Below are 21,544 nucleotides of genomic sequence, written 5' to 3'. Positions count from 1 at the left end.
GGTGTAATGACCGATAAGTATAGCAAACAAATATATACAAATAAATCAGAATGTCTTATAATAGAGGATTTTAACTTTTCAGATATTAGCATTAGAATTAGCATTAGTAGGGGCATTTGATGCAAGAAAGCAAGCTTATGCAGCATCAGCCAAAAAAAAAAAAAAAAAAACCCACTTCCACCTCACCCCTCTGTTCGTTCCAAATACCTGTCCAGCTGAGCCTTAAACTTATTTAGGCTATCAAACTCCACCACAAGGGATGGAAGTCTGTTCCACCAACCAACCACCCGCTGGCTAAAGGCAAATTTCCTCGCGTCTATCCTACATCTGTCTTTCCTCAATTTGAATTTATGCCCTCTCAGGTGATTTTTCTGAGCTAGAGGAAGAATCCCATCAGCATTGAGCATGCTTAAACCATTCAAGGCTTTATACACCTCTATCAGATCACCTCGCTGGTGCCTAGTCTCCAGACACTGTAATTTGCAAAACTTAAGCCTTTCTTCGTAAGAGCACCCCTTTGTTCCATTCACTAATCTTGTTGCCCTTCTCTGTACTCGTTCCAGCAGCTCTACATCCTTCTTGAAATGAGGCCTCCAGACCTGTATACAGTACTCTAGGTGTGGCCTGACCATTGCCTTATACAATGGAATAATCACCTCCTTATCCCTGCTGGAAAAATTCCTGTATATCATTGACAATACTCCATGAGCTACTCTTGCAGCCCGTCTGCACTGCTCAGAGAACTTCATATCTGCCTGCACAACCACCCCCAAGTCCCTTTCATTCTCTACCACTGTCAGTGTAGTACCACAGAGTTGATACGTTGCTCTGGGGTTGCTGTTTCCCATGTGTAGTACTTTACATTTGTCAATGTTAAACTTCATTTGCCACCTCTCAGCCCATCTGCTCAACCTTTCCAGATCCTGTTGCAGCAGCATAGTGTCAGTAGTGTCCTTGACAACCCTGCCAACCTTTGTATCATCTGCAAACTTGGACATTAAGCTTGATATACCATCATCAATATCATTTATAAATACAGAAAACAACAATGGACCCAACACTGAACCCTGAGGGACTCCACTAATAACATTAGTCCACGATGAGCAGTGTCCATTGATTACCACTCTCTGTCTTCTCCCCCTCAACCACCCCTTTATCCATAGCAGCAATTTGCCTCCAATGTCACACTGCACCAATTTGTGTAGCAGTCTTCCATGTGCAACAGTATCAAAAGCCTTTCTAAGATCCAAGTATATAATGTCAAAGTTATTCCCTGCATCCAATTCTTTTGTGACTGCATCATAATATCCAATCAAGTTGGTCAGGCAAGACTTCCCCTTAACAAAACAATGCTGTGTCTGAGCTATAACTGAAGTCTTGTCTAAATGATCCTGCAGTGCTTCTTTAACCAGTGCCTCCATTAATTTTCCTGGAACAGAAGTTAAGCTCACAGGTCTATAATTACTTGTGTCAGCCTTTGATCCTCCTTTGTGAATTGGGGTCACATTTGCACATTTCCAGTCTATGGGTACCTCCCCTGAGTCCAAGGAAGCTCTCATAATTATGGCTAAGGGTTTGCTTACTTCCTTTGCTGCTTCCTTTAATATAACTGGATAGATCCCATTCACCCCAGGTGCCTTTCTTGTATTTATCTTCAACAGTTTCTCCTCCACTTTACTCCCAGTTATTTCAAGATTCTCTAGCTTACTGCTAGAGTTGAATACACCTCTGGCATTCCCCTTGCTGAATAACTCCTCATGTGTGAATGTCGATGCAAAATATTCATTTAGTTTGTTAGCTACCTGAGCAGGATCATCAACAGTTGACCCATCAATATCAAGTGGACCAATCTGATTCATCCCCTTCCTTCTAGAGTTAACATAAGTAAAGAACTCTTTGCTGTTTTTCTTTGCATCCCTTGCCAAGGATTTCTCGTAATCTGCCTTTGCCTGCCTAACCTCCTTTGTAACTTGGTTGCATATCAACTTGTATCTATCATAGGCTTCTGTGTCATGTGTTAATTTGTAAGTATCCCATGCATTTTTCTTCTCTGCCATATGCCTCATTAGTTCATCTGACATCCATTTTGGCCTAAACCTTGAACAATATTTCTTAGTTGGTATGTAAAGCCTAGTAGCTTCCAAGATAAGTTCTTTGAATGCTTCCCATTTTGAATTTGCTGTTGGTAACATCATCAGTTGGTCCTACTGTATAGAATTTAAATACTGTCTCAGTCCATCGTAGTCGCCTTTACGGAAGCAATAACCCTTCCCTTTACCCCTAATGGTAGTTACCTCTTTGAGTAAATCCCACTTCAGCACACTGTGATCACTGCCACCTAGTGGTTCGTTTATCTGCAGATTCTTAATGCATGAAGAATCACTGCTGATAATCAAATCAAGAGTATTACTCCCTCTAGTTGCCTCCCGAACATGCTGATGTAGAAAACAATCATCCAATAAATCCACAAAAGCCCTGCTAGTGTGTGAGTAACCAGCCCCCAAATTCCAGTCAATATCTGGGAAATTAAAATCTCCCATTATAAGACTCTCTGATTTACTAGCCCACTCTATTTCCCTGTACAGTTTCTTATTATACTCATCAGAGTCATTAGGCCTATAGCACACTCCTACTCTCAATTTTGATCTCCCAATGCTTATGTCACACCAAACTGACTCAACACTGCACTGTCCGGCGATGTCGACTGGCTTCCCTTCCTTGGATTTTATGTGTTTCTTAACTAATAGCATAACCCCTCCCCCCTTTCTATCCTGTCTATCCTTTCTGTAGACGTTGTACTCCCCAAATTGCAGTTCTGCATCCCTTATATCTGTGTGACACCACATCTCTGATATCCCAACAATATCTGCCTTTGATGTTTTGAGCAATACCTCAAATTCATCAAATTTATTTACTAAACTCCTAGCATTGGTGTACATGCAAGTATACCTGCACCTGTTTCTATTCTTAGCTACCCTAACACAACCCATGTGTTTACTTGTACCGCAATGGCTCCCAGCAGTCTCTGAAATACCATGCATCTTGTTTTCCAGGCTTCTGCTCATTCTAATAGAAGCAGTGCAAGAATCTCTTTCACCTCTGCCAGTGGCTACTGTCAATGTATTGGTCTTTGTCTCCCCCCAAGCTAGCCGTTTTCCGACCCACCTAACACTGCCTCGATAGCATCAGCAAATATTCTTGCACCCTTTCTATTTAAATGTATCCCATCCCTGTAGAAGCAATCTCTCCTGTTAACAAGTACAGTCCAGGCTGAAAAAAATTCTACCCCTTGAGCCTTGCACAATCTTTCCAGGGCCGAATTGATCGACAAGGCTCTCATCATATACTCCCTCCTATCGTGTCTGGGCAGAATTGCAGACACTTTCAAATTCAACCCTAATTCTCGGCTTTTGTTCAACAGTGACCTGTACTTGTTAAGTAATTCTGCCGGTCTCCTACTCTTAATATTATTAGTGCCAACGTGTACAACTATATCACCTTTTGTGCCCTTAAAAGATGATATTCGCTCTACAACGTCATCAACCTTTGCTCCTGGCAGACATACCCTGGTCCTGTTCCACCTATCTTTTTTACAAAGCATGTTCCCCGTTTCCCTGACAATAGAGTCACAAACAACTACTAGTTCCTTCGGGACCAGCGCATTCTGCCTTGGGGGTTGTCTCTGTGTCACGCGATGCCCAAGTGCAAGCTCTGGCGTTGATGTGGGCAGCTGAGAGCTTGATGGGCCCCTCAATTTAGTTTCTTCGAGGGCATCCACCCTGTCCTTCAAGCTCTCAAATAGGCCCACAAGAACGCCGAGTTGTTGCTTGATATCGATACACTCCTTGCATCGCGCACACACAAAGACATCCCCCTTGGCAGTATCATGTCCCGTACCCGATTGCTCTGCAAACATCAAGCAAACAGTGCATTTTATAAGGCTGTGAGTCAGAGGACAACTGCCCCCCTCAGTTCTGCTCTGAGCCACAGCACTTCCATTAGCTTGAGCCTTTTGCTTTGCCGCTCTGGTCTGAGTCATGATTCTATTAATTTATTAATGAATTATAATTAATTATGTTATGTTATTAATTATGTTAAATATAATTAATTATATTATGTTTGTAATCTAAGTCGTTATATGTATTTATTTAAACGTACAATTTAACTGCTAACGAAGTTCAACTAACGCTATCTAGTACGCTATATAACTATCGTATTACAAAGGCGGGAAAATTACGAACGGTACCGGAGTTGAAACACGTGGAAACCTTGATGGGAACGGTGTGTATGTGTGGTATGGTTGTTTATTGGTGCATTAGCTGTTATGGCTATAGTGCGCCTGATGGGAAATATTGAGGGCTGGTCCCTCACACACTAGCAAGACTTTTGTGGCTTTATTAGATGAGCATTTTCTATATCAGTATGTTAGAGAGGCAATAAGAGGAAGCAATACTCTTGATCTGATTATCTGCAGTGAGTCTATATGCATTAAGTATCTGCAGGTAAAAGATTCACTGGTTGGCAGTGGTCACTATGTGCTGATGTGGGATTTACTTAAAGACATAATTACTGTCAAGGGTAAAGGGAAGAACTTTTGCTTTTTGTAAGGGTGACTACAGTGGCCTCAGACATATTTTAAATTCTGAGCAGTGTAACCAATTGATGAAATTACCAACATAAAATTCTAAATGAGAAGCATTCAGAAAATAATCGTAGAAGCTACTAGTTTTTTATATCAGCTAAGGAATTTAGAGTTCAAAGCTTAACTCTAAATGGATGACAGATGAACTGATGAGACTTGTGGTAGAGAAGAAAAGTCATGGGATCCATATAAATTATCAGGTGATACATAAGCCTATGCTAGATGAAAACTAATCTGTAATTAAGTAACAAAGGGGTATAGGCAAGCTAAGGCAGATTACAAGAAGTTTCCAGAAAAGAATGCAAAGAAAAACAGCAAAGATTTCTTTACTTATATTAACAGTAGAAGGAAGGAGTTGAATCACATAGGTTCACTTGATGTCAATGATTTAACTTTGATGTTCTCACTCAGGTTGTTTACAAACTGAATAGGTATTTTGCATCTATATCCACATGAGGAATCTTCAGAGATGGGGATGATGGGAAGTTTGTCAAACTCTAATAGGGAGCTAAATGATTTTGTGATAACTGAGAGGAAAGTGGAGGAGAAATTGTTGAAGCTAAACATAAAAAAAGGCATCCAGGGTGAATGGGATCTATCCAGTTATATAAGGGAGGCAGCAAAAGAGGTAAGCAAACCTTTAGCCATAATTATAAGAGCATCTTTGGATTTAGGGGAGGTCCCTATAGACTGGAGATGTGCAAATGTATCTCCAATTCACAAAAGGTGACATGAGCAATTACAGACCTGTAGCTTAACTTCCATTCCAGGGAAAGTAATAGTCACTGGTTTAAGAAGTAATGCAGGACTATCTAGATAGAATGCAATTATATTGCAGTCACAGCATGGATTTGTTAAGGGGTGATCTGATATGACCAATTTGACTGGCTACTCTGATGCAATAAGAAAACAGGGACTGGATGCAAAAAATAATTTTGCTGTCATATACTTGGATTTAATGAAAGCTTTTGATACTATTGCACATAAGACTGCTGCACAAATTGGAGCAGAGTGACATTGAGGATAAGTTACTGCTATGGATAAAGGGATGGTCAAATGGCAGAAGACAGAGTGGTTATTAATGGGCACTGCTCTTTGTGGACTAATGTTATTTGTGCAGTTCCCTACAATAATCCTCCTTTCTCCTTTTTCTCAGACTTCAGACACGAGGAGCATAAATTCAAAATAAAGAAGGATGATTGTAGGATAGATGTGCAGAAGTCTGCCTTAAGCCAGCAGGTGTTGATTATTGGAACAAGTAGCAAATTTATATCTGTTATTGTGGAGATGGTTAGTTTGAATAAATTCAAGGATGAAATAGACAAACTATTTGAGATGATGAGGAAAGTTTTTTTTGTCTGTTGCTTTACAATTTGCCACTACTGATACCAATGCATGTGTTTCAGTTGATCATATATATAACCTATAACTTATTCTAAATGGCGATGATAAAAGTTAGATTGTGTGCATTGATTGGCCATAAGATCTAGAATGCACCTATCATTTATTGTTATATTGTTAACCTGAGATCTTGATGTATCCAAGAGCTCAAGGGATTCTACATCTATGTTACTCTTCATCCAATAGGATGAAGAGTAACATAGATGTAGAATTCATCCAATACAGGTTTAGGGGCATTACCAGTATTTCAAACATATCACCCAACTATACTAAAAGTGGTGAGCCACTCTAAGCATTTAAGTACACAGGTCTGCAAATGGGACTTCTGTTTTTAATTTTTTTCATTTTAATACCAGAGTGGACATTTATATAGATTCACCTCATTTCTTGGAATCAATTTTACATTCTGTGTTCTCAAATGAACATTTTATGGTTTTTCTTTTAATTCAGTACTCTAGATATCTTCCTTCTCAAGGTCCAGCAGAAATCTATTATCATGTTTACATTTGACTTTCACTGAGAGCTCCTTTTATATCTTGATGTAATTGTTAATTCAGTTTCTCACTGAAGGAATCAAGATTTTCTAGAAAATTCTGTGGGGATGCAAGAAACAAATTTTCAAGCTTATCTTGCATCTAACAACTTGCTTAGAGCTGCAGGCAGAGGTGAAAGTGATTCTTGCCCTGCTTCTATTGAAACATGCAGCCTGGAAAGCAAGGTGTTGGGGATTTCAAGGTCCTGCTGTAGGTTGTTGCATTTTTTTTTTTTGTGTGCAGCTGCAGTTCATCTGAATTTCCAAAATCCACTGTGGTTGATGTTATTCAAAAACTGCAGGTGATACCTTAAAAAAAAAAAAAAAAAAAAATGGACAGGCTCTCAAACTCAAGAAACATGTTTGATGAATCATAAAGAGGGTAGTTCATGTGTCATTCACATTGTCAGCAGAAAACATCATGGAGAAGGTCCATACCATAGGAACATCCACATCAGTCAGCCTATATGAATGAAGGTGGAATTCTCACTCTTATAAAGAATTCCAGAATTAGGGGTCATAAATTCAAATTACAGGGATTGAGTTTTAGATTAGATTGTAGGAAGTTTTCTTTTAGCCAGCGATTCGTTGATTGCTTGAACAGGTTGCCCCCACAGGTAGTTGAGGCTGACAGTTTGAATAAATTCAAAGGTCAACTGGATAGTTACCTGTCCTATGCGAGGAGGGAAACAATTTCTATTTGTACTGTTTTTTTTTTTGCCAGTGCAGCAAAAGCCTGTAGCTTCCTTGCACTATATGGCGAAGATTATTACTATATAAGGAGCTGCATAGCTTTAGGTTCAATGGTAGGCATAAGCCTTAATGTGATGTCACCAGTGCGAAATGGCATTTAGAGTGCATTATTCTGCCATTCATGGATCCTAGAATAGTGGCATAAGATGCTATGATGTGATGAATTTTGCTGCACACCATTTTGTTCCAGTAGTTTGGTGTAAATAGTCTACTGGTATGGAACTGTTTTAACTTGGTCTCTTGGTGGCAGTAATTGAAACCATGAAGCCTATGACCTACTTTGATGTTTTGGACAATTATGAGTTACCTGCACTATGGCAGTACTACAGAAACTGGCCTTATTAGCTCCAGCATGTAAGCACTCTGAGTAATAAAGCGAGGGGTCAAACAGGACTTGGTTTGTGGACAGTGCCATTTCCTCAGACATTAAACACAAGTATTGCAAACTTTGTTGGGCACATGATTTATCTTGTTTGCCAAGTTTTCCCCCAGAACTTGCCCAATATTCCTTTTTAACAAATTCTAATGCTTTTCTTTTGTAATATGTGCAGAGCTTAACAAAGCAGGATTTTTTTTGTAAATCTGATTTCCTTAGAAGGTAACCATAAATTATTCTATTTTGCATGTTTATTTCTTTGCAATTTAGTTACGTATGTAAATGTTTTTACCTGAATATTTTATCACTATACTATGATTAGTAAAATGTAAAGCATAACTATTTTAAAAATCTTTTTTGTATTTTGATAGGTAACACTTTTTATTTGACATATAAATAAATATTTTTATTTTTGTTATACAAATTTGATTATTATTATTTTTTTTTTTTTACAAGTGTTCTCAGTCATGTAGTGAAGGTGTGCATTTTCGCACTGTTACATGTCGAGGGGGTATAGTTTGTCATCAAGCTACTGAACCATCATCATTAAAAGTGTGCAATTTACAGCCTTGTCAACAAAATCTTGCCAATGATAGTGATGATTTTTCAACTTCAAAAAATCCTTTTGTCACTACAACTGATTTCATATTTACTTCTCCTGTGGATACAGTTTCACCTCAGCCTAACGTTTCTCATGATAGTTCTACACCAAATAATCTTAATAAGCATAGGCACCACCATTATCATAAAGGACATCATCGCACAGATAAGAATATGACTGAAAGGCCCCATACTGTTGCTAAAGATTTTATATACATTCCATTTTATGAAACAGAAGATCCTCATAAGAATGACTTGGTAATATTAAATGAAATAGAAAATGGCAATGCATCTTTGGGCAAAATTAGAAAGGAACCAGAAGTTATTCCAGAGGAAAAGGAAAGAAAAATACCAGAAACTGACAGTTATAAATATGAATGGAAGACTGGAGTATGGAGCAAAGTAAGTATGATATTTTTATAGCTTAAATAAAATTAGGTGTAGGAGTGCATTACAAATATACTATAAAATTATAATCTCCTTTCAACCTCACACACACATCAACAATAACTGCTAAAATTTTACACACCATGTTTAAATAATATCTACAGTAATGCTTAAAAGATTAAAAGATATTGTTGTCTAATAACTACAGACAACAATACAACTTCCAGATAACCACCTGTTTTTGGTATTTTCTCAGGAATAAATTGAAGGATTGATGTGTGTAAATTTTCTTTCAGTCAGCAGGTATTTGATTGTTGGAATAAATTTTTATCTGATGTTGGGAAATGGGTAGTTTGAATAATTTAAATAAGAACTAGGAAAATTCTTAGTGTGTGTGTGTGTGTGTGTGTGTGTGTGTGTGTGTGTGTGTGTGTGTGTGTGTGTGTGTGTGTGTGTGTGTGCGTGCGTGCACACATGCATGCGTGTGTTTTCTTGTATCATTTACCACTACTAATAACATCACAATTGCCTAAAGCAGCACACCTTTTTTATTACCTACCACACATCCCATCGTCTAAACAAGCTCACTTTTGAGAGAACCAAAAAAAAAAAAAAAAACAGTATGCATTTTTCCAGACTGATGGGTGTTAATGGATTAAAGTTCTGTCATGACCATATCATCTTAAAAGTTACTTGTCAAATGGCAGAAGTAATTGCCAGGTATTTAAATAAAGATACAGTAAAATTAAATTTAAAATTTATTATTAAATTTCTGAATTTCTAAATTCTGATGCAGTAAAACACATAAGAAGAAATGAATATTCTCTAAAATTGTAGATTTCTTAGTTGTGATTCACACAATAAGTAAATGTTCCATCTATAAATATTCCTCACAGCTTTGAGATAAAAAGATAAATTTGATTTACATATGATTGCTACCATTTGAAATTGTGTGTTCACAGAAGGAAAATTTTCACACTATTTGTTTTTGGTGCTAGTTGCATCATGGCAATTAAAGCTTTCTAAATATTTTTTGGAAAGAAAAAAAAATTCTTTAGCATTCCCAATTCATAGACTTTTTTTTTTTTTTTTTTTTACTGAATAAATACTGCTCAGTAAGAAAAGATAGTATGACAGTATCCTGTCATATTATTATTATTATGCTATATGGTGCAAGGAAGCCTGAGGTTTATGCTGCACCAGCCAAAAAAAAAAAAATTCTCAAGTTACCCTAAGAGAGAGAGAGAGAGAGAGAGAGAGAGAGAGAAGAATGATGATATCCAGCTCAGCTCTGGGTGTGCCAAGCCTATACTCACTGTTTTGCATGGATTAGTATTGGTAAAATGATGAAAAGAAAACGAAAGCTTATAAGCATCTGTCAACAAAAAAAAATTAGAATTATTCTTTTCAATTAATATTAAATTGTTTTTCTCTTACAAATTTGTCTTTTCAACACTACTTTCTTTTCTTTTATACAATATTTGGAGTAATTGTATGGTCTGACATGAAATTCTCTGACCAGTGATATTCAGAAATTTTGCCATCAGAAGAAACAGAGCAATTATCCTATTGTATAAGACACATTTGGTTAGGCCATATCTGGAATACTGTACAGGTTTGGAACCCTCATTTTAGGGATGACATAAATCTGTTGGAAAGGGTGCAAAGAAGAAGCAACAAGATTAATTTGGGGCACAAAAGGATATTCTTACTATGAAAGACTGCAGTTCTGTAAATTGCAGTCTCTAGAAATGAGGCATCAGCATGGTGACCTAATTGAAGTGTATAAGGCTTTAAATAGGTAATAGATGGCATCTTTACATTTTCTCAGATGACACAAACAAGGGGAGATAAATTGAAAAAGGATGGTTGTAGAACAGATGTGTGGAAATAGGCAGTTTGAATTTATTTAAGGATTAGAGGAGATGGACAGATGATGTGGAGAGGTTTTTTTTTTTTTTTTGGTACATCACAAAATGATGCAATCTTATAAAGTTGATACTGTATAAACTTGCTTCATTGCATCATTTTCCATTACTAATACTAACAATCTCAATTATCTGATTGGCAACTTTCTGAGATCATAACAAGGTTTATCAAATTAAGTTAGTTATGTTATTTTAGGGCATTTTATTAATAGCAAACAGTTTATGTATAAAGAAAAAAATTTTTTTTTTATAAAGTAGTTTTGCGGGAGGTGGCCAGAGAGTGCATTGAACCATTGAGGTTAATTATGAGGGCATCTTGGGAGATGTGCCAATGCATTATGAATACATAAAGGCAGTTCCAAAGTGAAGTTTGTAACTACAGACCAGTTAGTCTGACTTCAGTGGTAGGGGAAAAATCTTAAGAGGCAGTGATCAAGAATGCAATTTAGGGACATTTAAATAGAAATGACATTCTGAAAGACAAAACATGGTTTTGTTAAGGGAAAATCATGTTTAACTAACCTGATAAGCTATTATGACACAGTAACTCATGAGTTAGATGTAGAGAATAATTTTGAGATAGTATATATGGATTTTAGCATGGCATTTGACTCAGTCCCTTATGAGAGCTTACTGTGTAAGCTGGAACATGTTGGGATTACTGGAAAGATTCTAAGATGCATTGCAGGGCAGAAGGCAGGGGGTTGTGATTAATGGATATTCTTCAGATTGTTGTAAAGTCAGAAGAGGGGTTCCCAGGGATCAGTTCTTGGACTACTGTTGTTTCTGATTTTTATTTACATCATCAATAAAGAAATAAAGTGCATGGGCCCCGAGTGCCAAGTGATAGGGGACCAAGCGATTTTTCTTAAGTGAATTATAAAGAGATCCTTCCAAGTGATTTTGTTCTGTTTCATTTCTAGCTGCTCTCTTATACTCAGTTCATTGAAAGTGGTTCTTCACTTAGCAGATTTTAAGTAGAACCCAGGAAGGAAAATCACCTTTCTTTTTTAGGATATTTATCATTTTCTCACTAACAAACTAATCCTCCAGCCGCTTGGTCACTAGGTGGCACTGCTCCTGCCTCCCCGTGGTGGGGCCAGAAACCTGAAAGGAAAAATAATCCTTTCAGGGCTAAACGGAGCAACAGTGGACTTGACAAACCAGGCTTCTCCTGGAATTATGGATCAAACTGATCATAATCAGCAGCAAGATGATCCTAATCCATCTACTGCCAAAAGACAAAAGAAAGATGTGACCCAAACCATCTCTCCACTCTTTCTAATTTTTCATTCCCTATCAGACCAGCCAGTTAGTAAACTTTCTCCCTTTGTTATACAAAAGGTGTCTAGAACATATAGATGGTCCACCGAAAATGGTTCGCCACTTGAAATCAGGTGACCTACTGATAGAAACGACAAATCATCAACATTATGAGCTTCTTCTTGAAACCACAACTTTTGGAGAAATTCCCATCAAAGTCACTCCACATGCCACTTTAAATTCATCTAAAGGGGTTATCATGGAATGGGACCTCCTGAACAACTCTGAAGAAGAAATCGTACAACAGCTACAAAACCAGAATGTCATCCATGCCAAAAGAATCCTTATTAAAAAGAATGGAAACCTGATTCCGACCTGCACTACCATACTTACTTTCAGTACAACTCTACCATCATCAGTCAAAGCGGGATACCTGAATTGCCAGGTAAAGCCATACATCCCCAATCCAATAAGATGCTTCAAGTGTCAAAAATATGGCCATTCCCAAACAGTATGCAGAGGACAAGCTATTTGTGCCACTTGTGGCTCAAAAGAACATAACTGTAAAGAATGCAATACACAGTCTCCTCGCTGCCCAAACTGCAAAGGAGACTGTAATATATGGAAAAGAGAAAAGCAAGTTCAAAAATATAAAACTGAACATAAGATCACATATCAAGAATCCAAAAAAGCAGATACCACTATTTCCGGCAGTGAGATCATATGCAGCAGCAGCAACAGCAGCAGCAACTACGGTGCAGAAAACAAAGGTAATTGCAACACAGACTGACATCTCAGTTCCGCCTAACATCTCAGTAGCAGACTGGGCACGTAATCTTCTTTTACAAACAAAACCAAAAGTTGACCAGGCAATTAATACACCCATTGTAATCTCGCCAGGTGCTGAAGATCCAACACCAACAAGCAGTACAAATCCCACCAAACCTGTTGAAAAAAACACAAAAAAATACTGACACTATGGAAATTGATGAAAAGGAGCAAGAAGATGAACCAGTTCTGGAACTTTATGCAAATGATGACATGGACAGTGGTGGCCGACCAAGCTTCCCAAGAAAAGAAAAAAATCAACACAGATATATTAAAAAAAGCAGCTCATCGTAAGTCATCTGAATCAGTTACTAAGCCCAAATAATGCATACACTTCTGCAGTGGAATTGTCGTGGAATTCGAAGTAATCTAAACGATATCAAAGATCTTATTTCCGTATATGCCCTGCAAGTATCTGTTTACAAGAAAGAAACTTAACTCTGCACATAAGTATTTCAATCAAGCACTACAATGTATATAGGCAAGATCGAAAAACCACTACAGCTCATGGAGGAGTCACCATTCTTGTTGACTCTAATATTCCATCCAAGCATATTCAGCTGCAAACACCCCTTGAAGCATTGCGGTACGCATCGTGACTGGAATTACTGTGACCATGGTTTCACTCTACCTTCCACCTAATCATGTGTATACACTGCAAGAATTTTAGGACTTAATTGAACAATTACTATCTCCTTTCTGTTTGATGGAGGACCTTAATGGGCATCATATCATCTGGGGATCACTTCATACAGACAAAAGAGGACAGATGATTGAAACACTTATAGATAATAGGAACTTAACACTCTTAAACACAAGTACTCACACCCATGTCCACTTACCAACAGGGACTACCTCTGCAATTTATCTCACCATCTGTTCCCCAGCTCTCTTTCCTCTCCTTGACTGGTCTGTTTCTGATGATCCCTATAGCAATGATCATTACCCAGTTGTTTGTCACCTACTAGCAAATGATGTACCACAACCTATAAGAGGTATAAAATGGAAATTTTGCAAAGCAAACTGGGAAAAATACCAATGTACTGCTTCTTTAGATGAGAAAATCATAAGACATTCTGATATCAATAATGCTGTTACTCATATCACAAATCAAATAATTTCTGCAGCAAACATTGCAATACCAAAGACAGCTAACCAGTTCCATAAACATTACAAGCAGTGGTGGAATGAAGAATACACAGTATTCATAAAATATAAGAAAGCCAGAGCAAAAGCATGTTATATATGCCGGAAATCTCAGAAAGAGTCCTGGATATCTTTTGCAAGCAAAATTAATAGAAATACAGACAGCAGAATAATCTTGAATAAAATTAGACAAATTTCAGGCAAATATTCAACCATCCCTAAACCAATCATAAGCTGGAAAGGTCATGACATAACTGAACCAGAAAAAATTGCAAATCTACTAGGAGAAACATTTGAAGAATTGTCAGCAACAACATCATACAGACCAATCTTTCAAACATATATAAATCTCAAATCGAAAAATACAAAATTATCACAATTTTATCACTTTATTATAAATGAATTGCATAAAGCCCTAGCCAAATCTAAGCAAATGCAACAGGTCCGGATGGAATCCACTATCAAATGATTAAACACCTCACTAAAAATTCTTTATGCATGCTCTTACTGCTATATAATAGGATATACCTTGAGGATACATATCCAGACTCTTGGCAACATTTGTTTGTACTGGCCTTTCCAAAACCTGGGAAGGACCATTCAAACCCATATAATTATCGCCCCATTGCCCTCACTAGCTGTCTAGGTAAAACTTTAGAAAAAATGGTGAATGATCGGTTAACATGGTTTCTTGACTTCCATAACCTCTTTAGTTCTAGCCAATACGGTTTTCGGAAAAATAGATCAACAATAGACATAATGACAAAAGCTGAATCAAATATTTGCAATGCCTTTCTCTGAAACGAACACCTTGTAATATATGCCTTGATATCGAAAAGGCATTCGATACTACCTGGAGATGTGGTATCCTTCATGAATGAATTGCACAAATTAGGACTTCAAGGCTATCTACCAAATTCCTTCAGAATTTCATGACTAAAAGAACTTTTCAAGTCCACTACCATCATATTCTGTCTCTAATATACAATCAAGAACAGGGAGTCTCCTCCCCCCAAGGCTCAGTCCTCAGTACAACCCTTTTCGCTATCAAAATCAACCCTATAACAGAAGTTATTCCAGCAACAGTAGAAACCTACCTATATGCGGACAACCTCACAATATCATGTCACTTGCAGGATATGCGCGCCTCCGTAGCCAAAAGGGAAGGAGCAGCAGTACTATGCACTGCTGCTCCTTGATTAGACTGGGGTTCGAGCCCGTCACCACCAAATATGGAGGATGCGGAAAGATTAGGGAATGACCACTGCATATCCCAGAGCAATATGGCCTTAGTTGCTAATGCTCCTAAAAACCAAACAACAAACAAACAAACAAGCAGAATATGCAGACAGTCGAGAGGCAGCTTCAATGTTCTGTTAATAGAGTCTTGGTCCATCTATAATGGATATCGAATCTCAGTACAAAAGAAAGTGGCAATACACTTCTGCAGAAAACGAAAGATGCATCCTGACCCAGAACTAAGATTAAGCAATCAACAAATCCCACTCAAACATAGTATTCGATTACTAGGACTAATCATGGATCATAAATTAAACTTCCTAGAACACAAAATATCTACGCACAATGTGCTTAAAAAAATTAAACATTCTACGAGCTGTATCAGCCATGACATGGGGAGCTGATTGTTATTCACTTTTGCATGTTTATTGTGCAATGATAAGATCTAGATTAGATTATGGTTCTCCCATTTACTCCTCAGCTAGGAAAAGTGTGTTGAATTGGTTAGATCCAATTCATCACAGTACATTACGTGTTGTTTCAGGAGCCTTTCGTCCTCACCTGTGTATAGTCTATACACAGATCCATGAACTCCCACTTAGTCTTCGTAGACAAGTCCTTCTTCTGAACTATGTTGTGAAAGTTCAAAGCCTTCCTGGACATCCAACATGGCAATATCTGTATAAACCGAAATGGGAAACCTTATATGTGAATAAACCTAACACCTGCAAACCTGCAGGCATCCGACTAAAAGAAATACTCTCACAATTGAACTTAAGTATGGATAAAATCTACCAAGATACCCCCACATCCCTTCCACCATGGGAAATCAGTTCAGTTGACTCTCAGAATATGCGAGTCAACTGAACTGATTTCCCATGGTGTGTTTGTTTCCATTTTGTGTGACATGGTCCTCATAAAATGGAAACAGAACAATATCCCAAATCAACATATAAAACAGCTACATTTATTTTATGTAATGGAATTCTCTGACTATTCTCATCTGTACCTGATGGATCCAATACGGATGCACATGGTGTTGCAGTCGTCGTATTGCCAAACAGCATAATTTCACAGTCTCTCCCAATAGAATATAGTATCTGTATTGTAGTGCTGAATTGTTTGCAGTAATTCTCACCCTAGATCACATTGCCAAAAATTCCCTCATAAAAAAGTATCATTTTCACAGACTCATTAAGTGCAATATATGCTTTACAGAGAGAAGATCATCCATATGTAAGAAAAATTCAGGAATTCACTTGGATTCCTGGACATTCTGGAATACTCGGCAATCTCAAAACATCCATTGAACGAAAATTTTCACTTGCATAAAATTCCGCTCAATGACTTTAAAAACATCAATCGAAAAGCCTCTGAAAATATATGGATGCAGACCTGAAAGTCTCAAACAAACAATAAATTATATCAAATCAAACAGCAGCAGAAAGCCTAGAAATCAAGTTTTCAGTCAAACAGACACGAATAGGTTATCCTCGCCCGGCTTCGCATCGGCCATACACATTTAACACACTCTTACCTTCTAATGAAAGACGATCCTCCACAATGCTCTCAGTGTCTGATCACACTAACAGTGAAGCACATCATCATAGAATGTCCACGATACCAAATTGCCTGCCAATCAGCTTTCAAATCGCATTCAAATGAGCCATTAGGCCTTCAGCTCATTATGGGAGAAAAATCAAACGTCAGTGAACTCTTTTCATACCTCAGTTTAATAAACCTAACCAATCATATCTAATATGTAAAATCAGTACTAGCATAACAGGAAATAATAAAACTTGAACAGGCGCAATATAGCCGAAGCTGCTCTTGCACCATTAAACCCCAAACAACAACAACATAAAGTGATGATGTCAAAATTTGCAGATGATACAAAGATTGTGAGAGTTGTTAATGATCAGTGCCAAAGTGGCACTCTTTCAGGATGACTTGAATAGGCTTCAGGAATGGTCTGAAAAGTGGCTGCTATGTTTTAATGTAGCAAAAACACTTGGGAAATAGCAACCCAAAAATAACTTATACACTTGGTTGGGGTGAATTAAAAACAGTAGAGGAAGAAAGGGATCTGAAACTTATGATGTGGGCCGATATGAAGTTTTCTGAGCAATCATTGATAGACACCTGGAAAGCCCATGGTATCCTATCAATGATTTATCAAACATTATCCTGTGGAGAGGTCATAATTTCACTGTACAAGCCAATTGTAACACCACATTTGGAATACTGCATCCAAGTATGGAGACATCATCTGAAAAAGACAATGAGCTTCTTGAAAGGGTCCGAAGACAGGCAACTTGAATGGTGAGATTGACAAAAGGATGACTGTATAAGGAAAGACTGATTATGTGGGCTGCAGAGCTTGGCACCATGGCACCATGCTCCTTAGAGAGGACCTGGTTGAGATTTATGAGGCTCTGGGAGGGATTAGTAAAACGATTGAAGGCAGAATTTTCACTATTATAAAGAATTACAGAACTAGGGCCCATCATTTCAAATTACACGGGAAGAGATTTAGACCAGATTGCAGGAAATCTTTTTAGCAAGTGGGTTGTCATCTTCGTCTGAGAATAAATAAACTTTGCTAAAAATATAAAATTCAAGCAATTATTTTATTTTTATTTTAGTGTTTGCTTATCTTTAAAATAGATATTTTGTTCTGTGAATATGTAAGTACATATATTTAGTTGAAAATAATTATGTACTTGTTTAATTTTAAGCAGCTATTGTAACTAAAATAGCAAAACCTTTTTGCTCTCCAGGTTATCTGACAAATTGTCAGTCCTGTAATGATCAAATAAATGGTGCAGTGTTAAGTAATATACCACTCTTTGTGAAATAATTAATTTTTTAACTTATTAATTAACTGATGGATTAATATTTTAATAATATTTAAAAGTTTACCTTTTTTTATTTTTATAGCTATAATTAACTTTTCACTGTATTATATGTGTATACCAAGTAGTTTTTAACTTATAGTGCTCTCATTTGTGTGATGGTGGAACAAGAATACGAGAAGCAATGTGTTTTGATGTAATAACCAAACACATGGTTGTATCTGAACTGTGTGATTCATTTAATAAACCAGCAACTACTGAATCTTGCAATCTGGAGCCCTGTCTACAGTGGGTGTTATCTGAATGGAGTTCTGTGAGTATTTTCTCAGTATTAATATTAAATTCTTTTGTTGAGTAGCATTATCATATTTTATTATAATAACAACTAGGGAGGCTTTGCCCCCTGCTTTCTGTGCTCACTTCTTTTGATAAAATCAAATAAAATTCTTACAGAATTTTATTTGTTTTTATCAAAAAACAAATAACTTTCAACTCTTTGTGTATCTCTTCCTCAGCTATGAATACATAAATATGTTACTATATCTATATAATATCGGTGTAGATACACCATAGACAACTCTTAAAGAAAAACTACAATCGTAGTTTGAAAAGCGTCATTTCATCTGTATCTCATATTGTGCTCATCCTTCACAACGAGTTACCATGTATTGCACTACCCCGAATAAGTAAAGCTTCACTAATTGACTATTGTCACTTATTCTCAGTGGGCACTACCACCTGGACAGACAGCATTGTTTCAAAGCTAGTTGGCTTTTCATTGGTGGGTGCCTTTTACACTACAATCGTAGTTTTTCTTTAAGAGTTGTCTATGGTGTATCTACACTGATCTTATATAGATATAGAATCTTAAACTTTTAAAATATTATGCCTTGTTGCATTTAGTTTATTTAAATAAATATGTTACATATGGAAATCAAGAATGGTACTGCATGGTCATGTTAGATAAACATAGTGCATAACCATGCTTAAACAGAAGCTTGTTTTACCATAGTAAAACAAGCCTTTGTTGTGTATTTTTGTATTTGTTACGTATTACTACATAAACTGCATCTCTTCTCCCAATAAATATCATTAGGAGGAAAATTATTTTAATGTATAGAAAGATATATTTAAAAATAAAATTTATTGTGTTATCATATGAATACCTGTAGCAATAATAAAGATTAATATTTCACATTAACTTTGTCGTTTTATATAGACATCAGTTTGTCTATATGCATGCCAACCCTTTGTTTTTTTTTTGGAGATTTGTGGTTTTTCTTGTAAGTTTATTTTATTTCAAATTATTATTGTGCTTTTATTTATTATTATTATTATTATTTTTTTTTTCGATTTTCAAATGAGTAAGTATGCATATGTATCATATTTTATTTATCAATAGGTACTTCAAAGCCACTGTTATGTTGAGAATATCATAATGTGCTAAGTATATGCTTTCAGTTTCTCTGTTGTGGACAGTATATAAAAGAATCTTATATTGCTGACCAAGAAGTGGGCAGTACTCTGACAGAGACAAACTAGGATTTATATACAATGTGTCTCAAAAATACACAGCATAACTTCAGGAATGAGTTCCTCATATGTAGACAATAAAAATATTTTATATCAACATAGTTCCGGAAATGCTTGGTTCCCGAATTGTTAACCGGAATGTCTTATCTCCCGCAGTTGATTTCCTTCATCACCTGACAGAATCTGGTGGTTTTCCATTCCGACCATGTACTCAAATCAGGAGCAAGTGGATATGCACTTTATGTACGGTTTGGCGGACGGCAATGCTCTGGAGGCTTGTCGTTTGTACCATGAAAGGTTCCTAGAACGAAGATGTCCAGACAGGAAAATGTTTGAAGGTATCCGCTGCCGACAGAGGATGACCAAGATCTATGACTCCTGAAGTAGAGAAGGAGATTTTGGATGTTGTGCATGCCACTCCTGGAATCAGCACACACAGAATAGCAATGCAACTGGCTGTTCAACGTTCAGCTATTTGGAGAGCGTTGCGAGAATGCCAACTGTATCCTTACCATCTGAAATGGGTACAGGCCTTGTCACCAGCAGATTACCATGTGCGAGTAATGTTCTGCCAGTGGTTATTGCAGCAGTGTGGTACAACTCCTCACTTTCCTGCCTTAGTGATATTCACAGATGAAGCACAGTTCACACGAGACGGAATCCAAAACTTTCACAATCAGCATGTATGGGCTGAGGAAAACCCACATGCAATTCTTCCATCACATCACCAACAGCGGTTCAGCCTCAACATCTGGTGTTTTTAGTGATAAGTTATTTGGGCCCCCATGTACTTCCAAACAAACTCACAGGGCAGGCGTACATTCCGGTTAATAACTCAGGAACCAAACATTTCGGGAACTATGTTGATATAAAATATTTTTATTGTCTACATATGAGGAACTCATTCCTGAAGTTATGCCATGTATTTTTGAGACACCCTGTATAGATAATATCAGTAGCAAAAAAATTTTTAGTAAAATTTTTCACTGATATTTTTTAGTGAAGAGTGACATTATTCATTTATAAGAGTTGTCGAACTAGAGGTCTGAATACAATTGAATTGTTATAAGGCACAACAATCTGATTCATGGATATAGAGTCATGCTCTGAACTTAGGATTCCTCCCAAGGCTAAAATCTTCCCAGATGTTCAATCAGTCTTGCCAGCCAAGACTAATTGTTTGAACATCTGAGAGAATTTCTCCGGCATGCACCAGAGAATTGTCTGGTGCCATCTTTACATTTAACCAGGATTTCAGAAAATAGTTGATGGACAACATGGTTGTAGAGCAGATTTTTTAATAAAAGATTGAATAAGAGATGCATATAAGTTGGAGTCAACAGATTTATTCCAGATCTAAATGTCTCTTATAAAACTTGGGTACCAAGCTGAAAGTAAAAAATTATGATTAACTTAAAAAAAAAAATCCATGATAATGTGTTCTATCCAAGCCAGCTCTATAATAATTGAAATGCTTAGATATTTCTTCACTGTACATGGCAATTAAACACTTAAAACTCTTTATTTAGACAAATTTTTGTTTCAGTTTGGCTTTGATACTTTTGAACAGTATTTTCAATGTTGATTTAATACTGCTTCAATGAATATATGAGTCTGAGGAAAATGAGTTTGGTTACATGCTGTTTCAGCAAGTTTTCTGTGGTTGTACAGTATATAATATACAGTTGTTAGTTTTTTATGTGAGTGAGCATGTGACATAAAATGCAAATAATTGGTATATACTGCTATCTGATTTTTCAGTGAATGTACTTTTCTGATTCTAATGCAGTCAGTGATGCAGACTGAAAGTCAGAACTGTGGTGAAGGAATACTAAACTTATATGAACATCACTTTAATAATAGATAAAAAGGTCATTCACAAGTGAAAACTGCAAGAGTGAAATAAGAGTTTTATTTCACAAATAACAAAGAAACTATGCATGCAGTCTTCAGTGTAGTTTCCTTTATGTTCAACACACTTCCTCTAACACTGCATTAATTTCCTGAATTCAGCAAATTACTGTTTCTTTCAAATTTAATTGTTTTAGAAGTGCATTGCAG

The 21,544-nt window shown here is 36.8% G+C and overlaps 1 protein-coding gene across 1 annotated transcript in view; it reads left to right on the top strand.

Annotated features, from left to right (window-relative positions):
• The window catches only part of LOC150080606 (A disintegrin and metalloproteinase with thrombospondin motifs 6-like), a 518,673-nt gene that overhangs the window by 424,224 nt on the left and 72,905 nt on the right, over nt 1-21,544 (top strand). The window contains exons 21-22 of the mRNA XM_090381965.1: nt 8,161-8,706; nt 18,093-18,263. Of these exons, the coding sequence (XP_090238091.1) occupies nt 8,161-8,706; nt 18,093-18,263 (717 nt within the window). The remainder of the gene's footprint in view (nt 1-8,160; nt 8,707-18,092; nt 18,264-21,544) is intronic.

Source organism: Mastigoproctus giganteus, chromosome 9 (genome assembly GCF_048544385.1).
Source record: "Mastigoproctus giganteus isolate SK-2022 chromosome 9, ASM4854438v1, whole genome shotgun sequence".
Lineage (NCBI taxonomy): Eukaryota > Metazoa > Arthropoda > Arachnida > Uropygi > Thelyphonidae > Mastigoproctus > Mastigoproctus giganteus.
This window is presented reverse-complemented; position numbering and strand designations above follow the sequence as displayed.